A 19,461-nucleotide genomic window follows, 5' to 3' on the forward strand; every position below is an offset into this window, starting at 1 on the left:
GAACTCCCTTTTTATAAAACCATCAGATTCATGAGACTTATTCACTACCATGAGAACAGTATGGGGGAAATCACCCCCATGATTTGTTTGTTTCCACCTGGCCCCACCCTTGACACGTGGGGATTGTTACAATTCAAGGTGAGATTTGGGTGGGGACACAGCCAAACCGTATTTGCACAATATTTTCAAGATTCATCTATGTCACAGCATAAATAACCTTCCTATCAGCAGTGTACAGAGGTTCTCATTTCTCCATATTCTTACCAACATTTTTTTTCTGTTTTTTTAATAGTAACCATCCTAAAGGTTGTGAAGTGGTGCCTTATTGTGGTAGCTTATTTCTTTTTATTGTTGAATAATATGACGTTGTATGGATGTGCCATAGTTTATCGAGTCACCTTTGAAGAACATCTCAGTTCCTTCCAAGTTTTGGCAATTATGAATAAACGTTCGCATGTAGGTTTTTGTGTGTATGTAAGTTTTCAACTCATTTGGGTTAATACCAGGGAGCACAGCTGCTGGGTCGTGTGGTAAAAAGAGTTTATTTTGTTTTAAAAGGAATTGCTAAACTGTCTTATGAAGTGATTATGTCATTTTGCTTCCTGCCAACAATATATGTAAGAGTTTCTCCATCTTTGCCAGCATAGCTATTCTAGTGGATGTGCTGTAATCTCATTGAGTGTATCTCATTGTGGTTTTATTTTTAATTTTAATTTTAAAATTTATTTTATTTTTACTTTTAATTTTTTAAAATTTTTGAGTACATAGTAGGTGTATATATTTATGGGGTACATAAGATATTTTAATACAGGCATGCAATGAGAAATAAGCACGTCATAGGGAATGGGGTATCCGTCCCTCAACATTTATCTTTTGAGTTACGAACAATTCAGTTACCCTTTAAGTTATTTTCAAATGTACAATTAAGGGGCTGTTGAATAGTAGGTCTTAGTCATTCTTTATTTCTTTTTTTTAACCCATTAACCATCCCCACCTCCTGTTGTCCCCCAGACCCCCATTACCCTTCTTAGTTCGGGTAACCATCCTTATATTCTCTGTGTCCATGAGTTCAGTTGTTTCTTTACATCTCAGAAATAAGCGAGAACATGTAATGTTTGTCTTTCTGTGCCTGGCTTATTTAACTTAACAATGACCTCCAGTTCTATCCATGTTGTCATGTTGTTGCAATGACAGTACCTCGTTCTTTTTTTTTTTTTTTTTTTTTTAGACAGGGTCTTGCTCTGTTCCCCAGGCTGGAGTGCAGTGGCATGATCTCAGCTTACTGCAACCTCTGCCTCCTGGGTCCCGGTTCAAGCAATTCTCCTAGTTCAGCCTCCTTAGTAGCTGGGGTTACAGGCATGTGCCAACATGCCCAACTAATTTTTGTATTTTTAGTAGAGACGGGGTTTCACCATGTTGGCCAGGCTGTTCTTGAACTCCTGACCTTGTGATCCTCCTGCCTCAGCCTCCCAAAATGCTGGGATTACAGGTGATCTCATTCTTTTTTATGCCTGAATAGTACTCCATTGTCTATATGTACCACATTTTCTTTATCCATTCATCTGTTTATGGACACTTAGGTTGCTTCCAAACCTTGACTGTTGTAAACAGTGCTGCAGCAAACATAGGAGTGCAGATAGCGCTTTGATGTACTGATTCCTTTTTTTGGGTATATACCTAGCAGTGAGATTGCTGGATCGTATGGTAGCTCAAGTTTTAGTTAGTATTTTTTCTTCCCCCCCACAGGTTGGAGTGCAATGGCGCAGTCTCGGCTCACTGCAACCTCCACCGCCTGGGTTCAAGTGATTCTCCTGCCTCAGCCTGCTGAGTAGTTGGGATTACAGGTGCCCACCACCATGCCCGGCTAATTTTTGTATTTTTAGTAGAGATGGGATTTCACCATGTTTGTCAGGCTAGTCTCAAACTCCTGACCTCAGGTGATCCGCCCGCCTCAGCCTCCCAAAGTGCTGGGATTACAGGCGTGAGCCACTGCGCCCGGCCTTCTTGAGTTTTTAAAAATTGAGTTGTAAGAAGTCTTTGTTGTTGTTGTTGTTGAGACAGAGTCTAGCTCTGTTGCCCAGGCTAGAGTATAGTGGTGTGGTCTCAGCTCACTGCAACCTCAGCCTCCCAGGTTCAAGCGATTCTCCTGCCTCCGCCTCCTGAGTAGCTGGGATTATAGGTGTCTGCCACCATACCTGGCTAATTTTTGTATTTTTAGTAGAGACGGAGTTTTACCATGTTGGCTGAGTTATTCTGGAACTCCTGACCTCTATTGATCTGCCCTCCTTGGCCTCACAAAGTGTTGGGATTACAGGCGTGAGCCACAGTGGGCAGTTGTAAGAATTCTTCATATGTTTTGATTACCAGATTCTTATCAGATACATGATTTCAAGATATTTTCATTCATGCTGTAGTTTGTCTTTTTACTTTCTTGGCGGTATCCTTTGACATACAAACATTTTTAATTTTGGTGAAGTCCAGTTTGTCTGTGTTTTCTTTTTTTTTCTTTTTTCTTGAGAGCATTACCAATTCTTTTTTTTTTTTTTGAGACGGAGTCTCTCTGTGTTGCCCAAGCTGGAGTGCAGTGGCGCTATCTTGGCTCATTGCCACCTCTGTCACCCAGGTTCAAGCAATTCTCCCACCTCAGCCTCCTGAGTAGCTGGGATTACAGGGGCACACCAGCACGCCTGGCTAATTTTTTGTATTTTTAGTAGAGATGGGGTCTCACCATGTTGGCCAGGCTGGTCTTGAACTCCTGACCTCAGATGATCCGCCCACCTCAGCCTCCCAGAGTGCTGGGATTACAGGCGTGAGCCACCGCACCATGCCTGTCTATGTTTTCTTTATTATACTTTGAGTATCTTATCTAAGAAACCATTGCCTAATACAAGGTCATGTACATTTTCACCTGTGTTTCCTTCTGAGAATTTTATAGTTTTAGCTCTTAAATTTAGGTCTTTGATCTGTTTTTTTGTTGTTGTTGTTTTTGTTTTTTTTCCTGAGATGGAGTCTTGTTCTGTCGCCCAGGCTGGAGTGCAGTGGCGCTATCTCAGCTCACTGCAACCTCCACCTTCCTGGGTTCAAGCGATTCTCCTGCCTCAGCCTCCTGAGTAGCTGGGATTACAGGCATGCACCACAGGCGTGCACCACGATGCCAGGCTAATTTTTGTATTTTTAGTAGGGACGGGGTTTCACCATGTTGGCCAGGCTGGTCTCGAACTCCTGACCTCATGCTGCCCGCCTCGATCTCCCAAGGTGCTGGGATTACAGGCGTGAGCCACTGTGCCTGGCCTGATCTGTTTTGAGTTAATTTTTACATATGGTTTGAAGTAGGGATTCAGATAAATTCTTCTGCATAGTACTGTGGTTTCAGTCTCCTCAAATTCATGTTGTAACTTAGCTCCCAATGTGGCAGTATTAGGAGATGGGGCCTTTTAGAGGTGATTGCATCTTGAGCACGTTGTCCTTGTCTTAGTTCATTTATATTGCTGTAAAGGAATACCTGAGGCTGGGTAATTTATAAAGAAAAGAAGTTTATTTGGCTCCTGTTTCTTTTTATTTTATTTTATTTTTTTATTTTTTTGGTGAGATGGAGTCTCGCTCTGTCGCCCAGGCTGGAGTGCAGTGGCGTGTTCTTGGCTCACTGCAAGCTCCGCCTCCTGGGTTCACGCCATTATCCTGCCTCAGCCTTCTGAGTAGCTCGGACTACAGGCGCCCGCCACCACGCCTGGCTAATTGTTTTAGTATTTTTAGTAGAGGTGGGGTTTCACCGTGTTAGCCAGGCTGGTCTGGATGTCCTAACCTCGTGATCCGCCCACCTCGGCCTCCCAAAGTGCTGGGATTACAGGCGTGAGCCACGGTGCCCTGACTCTTGGTTCTTCAGGCTGTATAAGAAGCATGGCGCTGGTGTCTGCATCTGGTGAGGGCCTCAAGCTGCTTCCACTCATGGTGAAAAGGGGAAGCTCATGTGTGCAGAGATCAAATGACAAGAGGCGAGTGAGAAAAGGAAGGGAGGTGCCATGCTCTTTTTAACAACTAGTTCCGGCAGAAACTAAATGAGCAGGAACTCACTGAGAACCTTGAGGACGGTACCAGGTCATCCATGAGGGATCCACTCCAGTGACCCAAACATCTCCCATTAATCCCCACCTCCAACATTTGGGACCAGCTCTCAACATGAGGTTTGGAGGGGTTAAACAAAGCATAGTAGCGGTTACAGATAGATTGATCCATTCGTGGGTTAATGGATTACTGAGTTATGTGAGTGGAACCGGCGACTTTATTAGAAGAGGAAGAGAGATCGGGAGCTCACACATTAGCATGCTCAGCCCCCTGGCCTTGTAATACTCTGTGCTGCCTCGGGTCTCTGGGGTCAAAGGCAGCCCCTCAACCTTGGACTTTTCAGCCTCCAGAACTGTGAGAAATGAATTCCTTTTCTTTATAAACTATCCAGTTGCAGGTATTCTTTCATATATTAAAGAAAATGGATGAATACACATGGGGATCTCTAGTTGTCTCAGCACCATTCGTTGAAAAGTTATTGTTTCGGCCGGGCACGGTGGCTCAAGCCTGTAATCCCAGCACTTTGGGAGGCCGAGACGGGCGGATCACGAGGTCAGGAGATCGAGACCATCCTGGCTAACACGGTGAAACCCCGTCTCTACTAAAAAAAAATACAAAAAACTAGCCGGGCGAGGTGGCGGGCGCCTGTAGTCCCAGCTACTCGGGAGGCTGAGGCAGGAGAATGGCGCGAACCCGGGAGGCGGAGCTTGCAGTGAGCTGAGATCTGGCCACTGCAGTCCAGCCTGGGCGACAGAGCGAGACTCCGTCTCAAAAAAAAAAAAAAGAAAAGAAAAGTTCTTCTTTCTCCCTTTGATTGACCTTGGTACCTTTCTCAAAAATCAGTGGACCGTAGATGTATGGATTTATTTTTCCCTTCTCAATTCAATATCATTGGTCTGTATACCTGTTGTTATACCATACCATCTTTATTGCTGTAGCTTTGTAGTAAACTTTGAAATTATGAAGTGTGAGCCCTTCAACTTTGTTCTTCCTTTTCCAAGATTTCTTTGACTATTCTGTGTCTCTCACAATTCCATATTAATTTTAGGATTGGCTTGTCTGTTTCTGGAAAAAACATAGTTGGAATTTTGATGGGAATTACATGGAATGTGTAAATCAATTTGGGGTGTCCTGCCATCTCAAATCAGTTTTTTTTTTTTTCTTTTTTTTTAAGACAGAGTTTCGCTCTTGTTGCCCAGGTTGGAGTGCAGTGGTGCGATCTTGGCTCACTGCAACCTCTGCTTCCCGGGTTCAAGTGTTTCTTCTGCCTCAGCCTCCCAAGTAACTGGGATTATAGGCACGTGCCATCATGCCTGGCTAATTTTGTGTTTTTAGTAGAGATGGGGTTTCTCCATGTTGGTCAGGCTGGTCTCGAATTTCCGACCTCCCAAAGTGTTGGGATTACAGGCGTGAGCCACTGCGCCTGGCTCAAGTCAGCTTTTCAAGGCAGATTTGTATAACCCAATTTGAAATTGAGCCATAATATTTCCAGAGATGTGTACTGTTTCATTCTTATCTTAGCTTTTCTGTGAGGAACAGGAGATGATTGATCTCAACCACTATGAAGCCAGACCTTGGGTGGTGCATGGTGGAATTCTGCATTCTTTTCCCTCAGATCTGTCCTCCGTCAGTCTATCTCCCAATCTGCAGGATGCTTAGTGGGTATGGTAACACTAGAACATGAAAACTGCAATCATGATTGGCTTTCTGGAATTTGGTTATTTAAAACAAAACAAAAAAAGGGCTGGGCATGGTGGCTCCCACCCATAATCCCAGCACTCTGGGAGACCGAGGCAGGCAGATCATGAGGTCAAGAGATCAAGACCATCCCGGCTAACATGGTGAAACCCCATCTCTATTAAAAATACAAAAAAATTAGCCAGGAGTGGTGGCACGCGCCTGTAGTCCCAGCTACTCGGGAGGCCAAGGCAGGGGAATCACTTGAACCTGGGAGGCAGAGGTTGGAGTGAGCTGAGTTCCCGCCATGCATTCCATTCTGGGCAACAGAGTGAGGCTACGTCTTAAAAAAAAAAAAAAAAAAAAAAAAAATCTTGTTCTTTTATTTATTTTTTTGTAGAGACGTTTGTTCAACCATGTTCCTCAGGCTGGTCTCAAAACTTCTGAGCTCAGGTGATCTTTGTGCCTTAGCCTCCCAAAGTGGGAGGGCCAAACATCTGGTTTCTTTTCTTTTTTTGGTTTTTTTTTTTTTTTGAGACAGAGTCTCACACTCTTGCCCAGGCTGGAGTGCAGTGGTGCAATCTCTGTTCACTGCAGCCTCCGCTTTCTGGGTTCAAGCAATTCTCATGCCTCAGTCTCCTTAGTAGCTAGGATTATAGGAGTGTGCCACCATGCACAGCCAATTTTTGTATTTTTAGTAGAGATGTGATTTCACCATGTTGGCCAGGCTGCTGTCAAACTCCTGACGTCAGGTGATCCGCTCGCCTTGGCCCCGCAAAATGCTGGGATTACAGGCATGAGCCACTGTGTCCAGCCAACATCTGGTTTCTTAATTGCTGGTCCAGTAAGGTATATTTTGAAGTATTTATTTTTGCTATTTAATGAACAATTGAACCATTCTGTCAATATGTTCAATGGACCTTTTTGATTTGATTGTAATTATTTGCACTGTCTAGAGTGTTATTTGCAAGGCTAATTGCCTGAATACTTGCTAAAACAAAGATCATGGAGCTCTACCCTAGACCTACAGGACCAGATACTGCATGCTAGGACCTGAAATCTATAATTTAATGTGTTTTATAGGTAATTTAAATGTGTCTCCAGTTTGGGGAACCATAGATTCAGAAAGTATTTTGCTCTGGGAGCTCTAGTCCTTTCAACTTGGCTAAACTTGTTAATCTTCTCTTCACTTTGATAGCTCTGAATGAATTTCAGGGCTGGAATATAATGATTACTGACTCACTTGGCTTCGTTTGAAACTGAAGTGGGTGGGATTTAGTGTGCTAAAGTCTGTTTATCTTTGAAATATTTGTCTCTCGGTTTACAGTCCAGGATTTATGCAGCATTGGCCCTACTGTGTAGCTCTGTGCTTTAGAAAACCTAGGTGGAGAGGATTAATTAAATGCAAATCACTGAATCTATCTGTGTCACTGGTCAGCTAAATAAATAGCCTTTGTGTCCTAACAGCAGCAGACATTTTCTGGTTTAGGTTTTCCACATGGTTTATTATGAAGTATGACAACTTGTCGTGTGTAATCAGCATCACATTAGTCTCATGAGAATAAGCTCTCCTTTAATCAGCTGCTTTTCTTTAATCTGGTGGGGTGAGTGAGGCGTATGGTAACCATGACATTTTTGTCATTTGCTTTGTGGGATTGTAGTGGTATTGATGGTGGTGTGATCGGATGTGTGGGTGTATGTATGTTTTGGGTATGTAGATTTTCCAAAAAGGGGCAGAGGACAGATGGCGGATAAAGCATTCATGTATTCCTTGTCACTGTGCATCAAAAATTATAGTCATGTGTCCTGGGAGTCAGTAATAATTTTATTTACCAGAATATGTAGTTTCTAATGTTATTTCTCTGTGATTTATTAGAACTTGGGCTAGTCATTAAATTCGCTGAAGTCTCATATTCTTCATGTAATGAGGATAGACTTGACAGCCTTTACAGACTATAAACCTAAATTTAAAGTTTCTATGATTCAGTCACTGATTAAACTCTCATAAGTATGCAAGTAATAGTGAAGGTCTTATTCTTTCCATTCCTGGTTCTCAGTATTCTCCATAATGATTCATCGCCATAAATAAATGCTCTATTTATCTTCCTATCTGTGCAGTTGGTCTGTTCTCATATTTGCCCGATGTAATATGACTTCTCATTTTATTTCTTTTTTGAGACAGAGTCTCACTCTGTTGCCGAGGCTGGAGTGCAGTGGTGCAATCTGGGCTCACTGCAAGCTCCGCCTCCCGGGTTCATGCCATTCTCCTGCCTCAGCCTCCCGAGTAGCCAGAACTACAGGCACCACTACCACGCCTGGCTATTTTTTATTTTTATTTTTTCTGTTTTTAGTAGAGACAGGGCTTCACTGTGTTAGCCAGGATGGTCTTGATCTCCTGACCTCGTGATCCTCCTGCCTTGGCCTCCCAAAGTGCTGGGATTACAGGTGTGAGCTACCGCGCCCAGCCTTATTTCTTTTACCTTTTGTCATTTGAGCTAGCCTCAAAATATACTGATAACTTTGTATTTTTTATTTATTTGTATTTTTAAGCTACACCTGCTGGAATGGGAACTTTGTATTTTTTTATTTCTCTGAATTTATTTATAATTCTTATTTTATTGTGTTTTTTTAAGTGTCTCTTCTCCCTAGCAAGGTTACCATGTATACATAGAGAACACAATGAGCTTGTTGTCTGTACATATACATCTATACATTGTAACTCTTTATCATAGTAGATAGTGGTAGCTATCAAGTATTTGAGTATTTTTTTAGTCCATGTTTCACACAAGTCTAGGACAAAGGAAGTATATCCCAAAGTGTTTGTAATCTGATTAGAATAATGATAATAAAGTATAAAATCATCAAACAGCATAGGATAATGTATGTGTAAATGTTCAGCTTTGTGGCACAGACGAAATGTATAAATGTTTCAGGTCAGTGAGAGACCTGTGAACATAGTCATTGAAGACATTTTGAATTAGAGATAAACTGGTTTTTCAAGGGTAGACAGAATTTGAATTTATCAGGAAACAGAAGGACAGTTTATGTTAAGCAAAAATGTAGAATAATATGTTTGAGGTTTTTGTTTGTTTTATTTTGTTTTTTAGCAATAGGTTCTTGCTGGCCGGGGACAGTGGCTTACGCATTTTGGGAGACCGAGGTCGGCGAATCACGAGGTCAGGAGTTCAAGGCCAGCCTGGCCAACATAGTGAAACCCTGTCTCTAGTAAAAATATAGAAAATTAGCCAGGCATGGTGCCAGGCGCCTGTAATCCCAGCTACTAGGGAGGCTGAGGTGGGAGAATCGCTTGAACCTGGAAAGCGGAGGTTGCAGTGAGCTGAGATCGTACCACTGCACTCCAGCCTGGGCAACGGTGTGAGACTCCATCTCAAAAAAGAAGTAATGGGTTCCTGCTATGTTTCCCAGGCTGGAGTACAGTGGCTACTCACAGGCATGATTATAGCACACTATGGCCTCAAACTCCTGAGCTCAAGGGGTCTTCCTGCCTAGGCCTTCCAAGTAGCTGGGACTGTAACATGGTACCACATCTGGCTTGTTTTGTTAGATAGTGAGAAATTGGCAGTGAGTTCATACTGGATGAAAATTGTAATACTTTTAAAGAAAATTCCTTATCACATATGATTTAATGTGGCTTATAATGATGCATAATGGAAAAATCTAAATAGTAAATAAATCAGGAGTAGGAAAATTGTACGTCTATAGTAGGAATAACAGATCATAGATAAGTAAGTAGTCTGTGAGATCCTCTACAATTATACTAGAGCTGAGCTGTGAATTTGGTTCATGGCAAAGCCAAATACGTATATACATACATATACACACACACATATATACACATACACATATATACAGATACATATATATGTGTACATACATATACACACACACACACACACACACACACACTATAAAATAGAGGGCATAGTTAGTTCCAGGAGTCTTTTCCCCCTTATAATTTAGAAGCAATACTAGTTTCTTTTGGTTGGAAAACAGTTCTTTAAAAGATTTCTGGCCGGGCGCGGTGGCTCAAGCCTGTAATCCCAGCACTTTGGGAGGCCGAGACGGGCGGATCACAAGGTCAGGAGATCGAGACCATCCTGGCTGACACGGTGAAACCCCGTCTCTACTAAAAATACAAAAAACTAGCCGGGCGAGGTGGCGGGCGCTTGTAGTCCCAGCTACTCGGGAGGCTGAGGCAGGAGAATGGCGTGAACCCGGGAGGCGGAGCTTGCAGTGAGCTGAGATCCGGCCACTGCACTCCAGCCTGGGCGACAGAGCGAGACTCCATCTCAAAAAAAAAAAAAAAAAAAAAAAAGATTTCTTTTTTCCCACTTAGAGCTTTATAACATAGGACACAGAAATGCAGTAGAAAATGTTGTCAATATCGGCTGTACGTGGTGTCTCATGGCTGTAATCCCAGCGCTTTGGAAGGCCGAGGTGGGTGGATCATGGAGGTCAGGAGATCGAGACCATCCTGGCTAACATGATGAAACTCTGTCTCTACTAAAAAATACAAAAAACTAGCTGGGCGTGGTGGTGGGTGCCTGTATTCCCAGCTACTTGGGAGGCTGAGGCAGGAGAATGGCGTGAACCCGGGAGGCAGAGCTTGCAGTGAGCCGAGATTGTGCCACTGCACTCCAGCCTGGGCAACAGAGCGAGACTCCGTCTCAAAAAAAAAAAAAAAAAATCAACATGAAACGTGGTATTAGATTTCAAAACATTGTCTCTTACTGTGATTCTGGATAAAAATAAGGAAGTGACACTGAAGTACAATTCAGTTAAATAGTTAACATTCTCTATGGACCTAGATTATACGTACATAATTTTTTGTTGTTCATTTTTTGTTTTTGTTTTTGAGACAGTTTCTGTCACCCAGGCTGAAGTGCAGTGGCATGTCTCAGTTCACAGCGTCCTCGGCCTCCCACGTTCAAGCGCTTCTCCTGCCTCAGCCTCCCGAGTAGTTGGGATTACAGGCATGCGCCGCCACGACCAGCTAATTTTTGCATTTTTAATGTAGGGACACGATTTCACCATGTTGGCCAGGATGGCCTGAATTTCCTGACCTTGTGATCTGCCAACCATGTGATCCTCCCACCTTGGCCTCCAAAAGTGCTGGGATTACAGGCATGAGCCACCACGCCTGGCTTTTCTTTTTTTTGTGAGAAGGATTTTTGCTTTTGTTACCCAGGCCAGAGTGTAATGGCCCAATCTCGGCTTACTGCAACCTCCACTTTCTGGGTTCAAGCCATTCTCCTGCCTCAGCCTCCCAAGTAGCTGGGATTATAGGCATGTGCCACCACGTCCTGCTAATTTTGTGTTTTTTTTTTTTTTTTTTTGAGACGGAGTCTCGCTCTGTCGCCCAGGCTGGAGTGCAGTGGCCCGATCTCAGCTCACTGCAAGCTCCACCTCCCGGGTTTACGCCATTCTCCTGCCTCAGCCTCCCGAGTAGCTGGGACTACAGGCGCCCACCACCACGCCCAGCTAGTTTTTTGTATTTTTTTAGTAGAGACGGGGTTTCACCATGTTAGCCAGGATGGTCTTGATCTCCTAACCTTGTAATCCGCCCGTCTTGGCCTCCCAAAGTGTTGGGATTACAGGCTTGAGCCACCGCGCCGGCCTAATTTTGTGTTTTTAGTGGAGACAGGGTTTCTCCATGTTGGTCAGGCTGGAGAACTCCCGACCATAGGTAATCCGCCCTCCTCAGCCTCCCACAGTGCTGGGATTACAGGTGTGAGCCACCGAGCCTGGCCCATACACACTTTTCTGATGGTCCAGCTTAATATGAGGATAAACTACAATGCAGAGGAATGGAGACTTCTTATCATGTCAGGAAACCTTGTAGAAAAATGGATCCAGTAGATTGTATTCTCTGCAAGGAGTCTAAAATGTTTAGATGTTCTGAGTTTCTGATTAAGGCCAGGTCAAGAGTAGAATAATAAATGTTAAGTTAGAAATGTTTTTGTGGAATAGAGGGCTGACTTTTTCCAGCCTGTTTGTTATTTCTATTTCTGTCATTGAAGTATGTTTGAAGGAGTGTCAGTAGCTACAAGAAGGGTTGATTTCTCTTAAAAGCATGCTCATTCACGGTAGCTCATGACAGTGATTGATCAAAATCCCTACTTTGTTGAGTATGACAGAGATTACCTTAGCCTGGAAAAAAATTGGAGGCAAGTCCATTAGAGACAAACCACCCCTGGAAACAGGTCGCAGAACATCTGGTATTCAGGAATACAGCTTTTTAGTAAAACTTCCCCAATCATTTTGTTGTGCAATGCCCAACAGATTTAAGCAACACAGGTTAAGCCATTCTCTCTAGCAGCAGTTGAAGAGCAAGAATAACTGCCGGTCAAGATTTCTCCTAGTTTGTGTTAAAACAGCCCTATTTTATGATCCATGGCATTATCTAAACTGACAGAGGTTGTCGTGCTGTTCCTACCTTTCACAGTGTAGAAAGCAGGTTCTGTATAAGCATCATTGATTAGAAATCTGTGGTGAGCTGATTTCTGTTCACAGAGATAAGGGGTCAGGAAAGATAATAATACAATTTTAGAGCATGAAAAGAATTGGTGAGTGAGAGCGCCTGTCTATTCAGCGTTTATCTCATTACTCTTCATAACAACCCTTTGTGGTGGGTATTATTTTCCCATTTAATATAAGAGGAGAGGTTCAGGTGGGCGCGGTGGCTCACGCCTATAATCCCAGCACTTCGGGAGGGCGAGGCAGGCGCATCACTTGAGGTCAGGTGTTCGAGACCAGCCTGGCCAACATGGCGGAACTCTGTCTCTACTAAAAATAAAAAAATTAGGTGGGCATGGTGGCACACGCCTGTAATCCCAGCTACTCAGGAGGCTGAAGTGGGAGAATTGCTTGAACCCAGGAGGCAGAGGTTGCAGTGAGCTGAGATTGCACCACTGCACTCCAGCCTGGGCTACAGAGCGAGACTCTGTCTCAATTTTAAAAAATAATCATAAAGAGGAGAGGGTCAAGAAGATTATTTTCCTTGTGCAAGTGATGAATTAGAAGGCCTGACTCCAAAGCTTATCATCCACTTTATGGCTGCTTTCCAGGAAGCTGGAAGGGAAAGAGACAATTTGATTGCAAGAAATAACATGGGCCGTAAATTAATTTCCCAGCTTGTGTTTGATTTGCTTTAATAATGTCATGATATATTCTGGAGATCACTGTACCTTGTGCAGTTATATTAATCAGTGCTGTTGCAGAGCCATCCAACACTACAGTTACTTCTGAAGAGAAAACCTGTTATAATTGTAAACAGTAATGGAGATTTAGTAGAAGCTTATCTGTAAAGGCAGACTTTGATGCTTTATGAGAATTTATAAAGATTAGGATAAATGGGCATAGGAGCTTTCTAGGATAAATTGGCCTCAAATTTTGCATAATAGATTGTTTTATGTAACATTTTCAAGTTTTTATGAATGTAGTTTATCAAAGATATTTACTTAGGCAGAAATAAGTGAAATGTCATTAAGCAAACTAAATGTTATTGGTGACATTGAGGAGATCCTTTGTGTTACATTTCAATTTTTAAGGATCCAGCACTTAGGGAGGCAGAGGCAGGAGGATGACTTGAGCCCAGGAGATGGAGACCTGCCTGGGCAATAGAGAGACCCCATTCTCAAAAAGTAAAAAAAATAAGGATTTGAGTTTTATTTTGTTCAGTCTCAGCTCATAAGGAAAGTGTTTTATGTCACTTAAAGGAAAGTTATTTCTGTCAGCTTTAAAAGTAGAAAATGAATGAGAATCTGTGATATGTAAAAATGTTTAACCTTTTGTTTGTTTTTTAAAAGTATTTTAAATACCCGTAAATGGTAGAATAATCAAGTTTCTTGACTTTAATAGAATTAATTAATTCAAAGCCCATCTGTGAATTTGGGATTCTTTAATTTGGTTGCAAAAAATGAAAACATAGGCAGAGCCTGGTGGCTCATGCCTATAATCCCAGCATGAGGGAGGCCAAGGTGGGAGGATTGCTTGAGCCCAGGAATTTGAGACCAGCCTGGCCAAGAAGGCAAAACTTTGTCTCTACCAAAAAAAAGAAAAACCCCACACAGCTGGGTGCGGTGGCTCATGCCTGTAATCCCAGCACTCTGGGAGGCCAGGGCGGGCGGATCACGAGGTCAGGAGATCAAGACCATCCTGGCCAACATGGTGAAACGCTGTCTCTACTAAAAATACAAAAATTAGCTGGGTGTGGTGGTGCGTGCCTGTAGTCCCAGCTACTCGGGAGGCTGAGGCAGGAGAATCACTTGAACCTGGGAGGCAGAGGTTGCAGTGAGCCGAGATCGTGTCACTGCCCTATAGCCTGGGTGACAAACCAAGACTCCGTCTCAAAAAAAAAAAAAAAAAAGTCTTTTTAGCAGCAACACTCTTTTGCTAGAAAATAAAAAAGTCTCAATATAAATGAATAGTAGGTAGACCTGCAACTTGGTGGCCCAGTTCATGCTGCTTTTGTTTGTTTGTTTGTTTGTTTTGCTGAAATTCTTGCACGGTGGAGGAGTATAGTTGATTGCAGAGCCCTTCCCCCACACCGAGGTAGGGACTTCATTGTCCCCACAAGTTACTTATCCCAAGTCTTCAGGGAAATGAAAAATCAGTCTCCTCTAACAAAAAGGTTAGTCGCTAAGTATACAATTCAACATCCTCTGAGTGTTCAGGTAAACCTGAATTTAAGTTCCAGAAATGAGTGAGATTCCTAGGATGGCTCTGAATTATCTTGACTTCCCTGAATGCCTCTGGCTAAAAACCAAGCTGGGATTATTGATGCGATTGTGAATCTGGCCCGTTTCCGGGAATATGGATTCTGCTGTATATGTCAATTGGTTTGGCTCCTTTTTTTTTTTTGAGACGGAGTTTTGCTCTTGTCACCCAGGCTGGAGTGCAGTGGCGCGATCTGGGCTTACTGCAACTTCTGCCTCCAGGGTTCAAGTGATTCTCCTGCCTCAGCCTCTCGAGTAGCTGTGATTACAGGCGCCTGCCACTACACCCAGTAAATTTTTGTTTTTTTAGTAGAGACGGGATTTCACCATGTTGGCCAGGCTAGTCTTGAATTCCTGACCTCAGGTGATCCACCCGCCTTGGCCTCCTGAAGTGCTGGGTTTACAGATATGAGCCACTGCACCTGGCCAGTTTGGCTTTTATCCGAAAGTTTTTGTTTAAATGGAAATTTTTGCTTTGTAGTACTGAAATCATCTGAAAGTAGAGAAAAAGAATTATTCAAGAAAGAATATTTTTGCAATGTAGGGAGAACTTGAGCTTTTTATATAAGCTTTTAAAGCTGTAAAAGGAACTATGCTGTTTTACCCCTAAATTTGCTCACTTTTAATTTAGGAGAAACGTTTTGGTTTCTTTTATGTTCTAGTCTCTGGATACAAATCCTTTCTTCGTTCGTTTTTTCCCCCTATTACCAACCACAGGTTCTTAGGCTCCTGTGTAATAGAAATTGACACAAGGCCAAGCAAGTTTCCCAGACAAGGCTTAAGACTTATGGGCCGGGCACGGTGGCTCACGCCTGTAATCCCAGCACGGTGGGAGGCCGAGGTGGGCGGATCACGAGGTCAGGAGTTCGAGACTAGTAGCCAACATGATGAAACCCCATCTCTACTAAAAATACAAAAAATGAGCTGGGCATGGTGGCAGGCGCCTCTAATCCCAGCTACTCGGGAGGGTGAGGCAGGAGAATCGCTTGAACCCGGGGGGCGGAGGTTGCAATGAGCCGAGATTGTACCATTGCACTCCAACCTGGGCAACAAGAGCATAACTCTCTCTCAAAAAAAAAAAAAAAGACTTATGCCTAGAAAGGTCGGACATAAGGGAGACAGCACAGGAGGAAGGGTTCTCCAGCTGGCTCTCCGAGGGGAGTGCATTGCAGTGTCTTACGGAGGGTGACATGCATGATTCACGAGGTAGGTGAGCATCACTACATGTGTGGGGTGGAGTGCAGACTCGGTAAGGAATCATGCGAACCTGATTGGGAAGTGGCAGAAAAGCCCCTTCCTGGGTGGTGGTTTTAGTATTATAATGAGGCTGGAGATTAGGATTGGTCATTGTCCTTGAGCTCATGTGAGTGGTAGAGCTAACTCCCTTGAGTGAGATTGATGGCGGGGTGCTGCCTATGGTTTCTTCATACCATACCTGCAAGGTCTGGTCAGCAGGTATGGCGCCAGCTGGGGTGGTACTATAAGGTGTGGTCACTGAGAACGGATGGAAAAACACATGAGTGGGGTGGGGCCCAGTCCCATTTCCTACTCTGTCTCACCTCCATACCCCGAGATTACTCGTCTTGATCTGTCTCCTGGAGGCTTTTAGTGGTTGGTGATCATTGGCCACTGCTCATTAAGTCAGGTTACCCAATAGTAGAAAACTGTAGTACATGAACCAAATGAAAGAGGACTAGATTATGCAGTGGGTGTAAGTATGTGGATTCAGGGAGGGGAAAGAAGGAGAATTAGATGGGCCAAGCACAGTGGCTCACGCCTATAATCCCAGCACTTTGGGAGGCCAAGGCAGGTGGATCACGAGATCAGGAGATTTGAGACCATCCTGGCTAACACGTTGAAATCCCGTCTCTACTAAAAATACAAAATATTAGGCGGGCGTGGTGGTGGGCACCTGTAGTCCCAGCTACTCAGGAGGCTGAGGCAGGAGAATGGCGTGAACTCACGAGGTGGAGCTTGCAGCGAGCCGAGATTGCGCCACTGCACTCCAGCCTGGGGGACAGAGTGAAACTCTGTCTCAAAAAAAAAAAAAAGGAATATTAGATGGTAATTAGTAAAGTGTTTAAACCAAGGCTTATAAAGGTCCTGAGAGGGTCCATGAATGCCCTAAAATTGCTTGCCAAACATTCTGGGAGGAGGGGCCATTATTTTATTCACATTCTCTAAGAGCCTGAAATCTCAAAAAGCCCAAGAACAAGAACTGCTGTGCTGTGATCAGTGTCATAGAGGCAGGCCTGGACTTCGGCCTTGATTTAATACAGCCCATGCTTGCAAGAATGGCGAGAGGCGACACTGTGCAGTGGTTAGGGCCCAGACCTTGAAAGATGACTGCCTGGGTTTGTCTCTGAGCTCTGCTGTCGGTGCACCCTTGGTCAGATCTCCTCCCTGTGCCTTAGGTTTTTCACCGCAAATTGAGGATAATAGTAACACCTATCTCAAAGGGTTGTTATGAGCATTTAATGAGTGTACGTGTGTATACACATGCCTACATACATACATGTACATACAAAGTGCTTACTATGCTTCCCCCAGCACTTGATATTAGCTGTTATTATGTATTGTTATCATTAAAACTAACTTGCGTGAAATTGGACTGTCAGATGACAGAGGTGCTGCTTTCAGGCTTCAGTACCTTTTTTTGTACCTTAGTACTTGCAAAGATAAGTAACTCTCTTGCTGCATTTAGAAAAGTTAGTAGCAAAATAGAATTAACTAGTAATAAGCATGAGAGACTGGTGAGGAGCATAACTCTCATAAATCTAATGTGATTGGCACAAAGAAATCGTTACGCCCACAGTGGTGGGATTTTAGCCTCGGTTGTGTGCTTTGTGGACTGAAGCAGCGGTCGACTGACTGTTGTGGGCAGGGTGGGGGTAAGAAAAGAAAGAAAATTACAAAGCATGGATAAAATGCTAGAAGTGTATCGTTTAAAAACATGTCCAAAAGGGAGATACAGTTAGGGATCTATGTAATTTGAAGTGGGGGGAATGGACATCTCCCACCACCACTAAAATATTAATAACACCAATTGTTTTTGTTTTTATCATATTCCATCTTCATACTTTTTAAAAAGGATACATTGTCTACGGAAAGAGAGGACTGGCCTCACTTATTGATACATCTTTCCCAATCTCCTCTTGAGTTAATGTGTTTCTGAAGATTCAGCTCCATTTCCCTGTTTCTGGCAGAAACATCTGGAAAGGTGGAAACCTACTCTCAATAAATAGGCCCAAATATTTCTACTAAAGGTTGTTTTTGTTTTGTTCCGTTTTGTTTTTTAATTATTGCAAAAGGATTTCCTACCCTCCCTAATTTTGATAATGAATTGTGATTTTGCATTTTTTGGCTTAACAATTAAAGTGGTGTTGTAGGGCCAGGCACCGTGGCTTACGCCTGTAATCCCAACACTTTGGGAGGCCGAGGTGGGTGGATCACAAGGTCAGGAGTTCGAGACCAGCCTGGCCAACATAGTGAAACCCCGTCTCTACTAAAAATACAAAAAAATTAGCTGGGCATGGTGGCGGGCACCTGTAATCCCAGTTACTCGGGAGGCTGAGGCAGGAGGATGGCTTGAACCTGGGAGGTGGAGGTTGTAGTGAGCGGAGATCGCGCCACTGCACTCCAGCCCCAGTGACAGTGTGAGACTCCATCTCAAAAGAAAGAAAAAAGTGCTATTATGTTCTAATGATTTCTCTCTCCCTCTTTTAATAATAACCTTTTTTGTTGCTTTCAGGGGTTCAACTAGATATAGCTTCACAATCTCTGGATCAAGAAATTTTATTAAAAGTTAAAACTGAAATTGAAGAAGAGCTAAAATCTCTGGACAAAGAAATTTCTGAAGGTCTGTGTATTCTTATTTTTCTAGTTAATAAGCAGATTCTGTTTGGTATGGTTTACTGTTGGTTTAATTTGATTTTTACAGTGGGGTGTTCTCAACAGTTAACAGCTTACACCAATTATCCATTGGTAGAAGTTTATAAGGGTGAAACTAGAAGGTAGCCTTTATCTTTCCTGGGGCATAGGTTTATGGAAGTTCCCCAACTATACCTAACAGGTGAGATGTGGCAGTTTCTGATGTTAAGTATCAGATAAGTGATCATGTCAAGGTTCTTCCCATTCACTATGGTTTGATTTGTGTTTGGTATTAGCTTTATAAGTAATAACGACATTAAAAGGAAAAAGTAGGCATACGCTTCTTTTATTTTTTCGTACATATATACTATAGATAACTAATTATATACATTCAGCTGTATAGCCATTTTATTTTGCACTTAACATTACAACATAAACTTTAAAAATAGTTACTCTACTAAGTGCATGAAATTTCATTCGCTGAATAAATATTTTTACTCAGTGGTTATTCCCTTATGATTATGATTATGATTATTATTTTGGGGACAGGGTCTTGCTCTGTTGCCCAGGCTGGAGTGCAGTAGTGAGCACTGGGATTAGAGGTGTGAGCCACCATGCCTGGCCTGTTCCCTTATATTTGAAGGGAGCATTTGGATTATTATTCCTTTTTTTCACTGGACGACGACTACACAGCATTTGCATTATTTCCTGTATTGCCCTACGTAGGTCATGCTGCATTGAACATCTTGCCCAATGAGATACATATTTTTTTTACAGCTTTATTGAGATATATTTTACATACCATAAAATTCACCCGTTTGAAAAGGTCCAGTTCAGGCTGGGCACAGGGACTCATGCCTGTAATCCCAGCTGTTTGGGAGGCCAAGGCCTCAGGAGGATTGCTTGAGCCCCTGAGTTCAAAACCAGACTGGGCAACATAGGGAGACCATGTCTCTATGTATTAAAAATAAAAATAAAAAGTCTAGTTCAGTGGTTTTAGCGTATTCCCAGAATTTATCACCACAATCTGGATTTAGAGCACTTTCAGTCCTCCAAAAAGAAACACAATACGCATTAGCAGCCACTTCCCATTCCCACTAGCCCAGGTCCCAAC

The 19,461-nt window shown here is 43.0% G+C and overlaps 1 protein-coding gene across 7 annotated transcripts in view; it reads left to right on the forward strand.

Moving 5' to 3' along the window:
- Window positions 1-19,461, forward strand: part of LOC105480752 (BCL2 like 13) — a 94,770-nt gene that overhangs the window by 31,299 nt on the left and 44,010 nt on the right. For all 7 annotated transcript variants that reach the window (XR_011613873.1, XR_011613874.1, XR_011613872.1 and 4 more), the window contains exon 3: window positions 18,229-18,336. Coding sequence is in view for 4 of the 7 variants with exons in the window: in XM_011739921.3 (XP_011738223.1) it covers window positions 18,229-18,336 (108 nt within the window). In the remaining 3 variants the exon portion in view is untranslated. The remainder of the gene's footprint in view (window positions 1-18,228; window positions 18,337-19,461) is intronic.

This window comes from Macaca nemestrina, chromosome 15 (assembly GCF_043159975.1).
Source record: "Macaca nemestrina isolate mMacNem1 chromosome 15, mMacNem.hap1, whole genome shotgun sequence".
Lineage (NCBI taxonomy): Eukaryota > Metazoa > Chordata > Mammalia > Primates > Cercopithecidae > Macaca > Macaca nemestrina.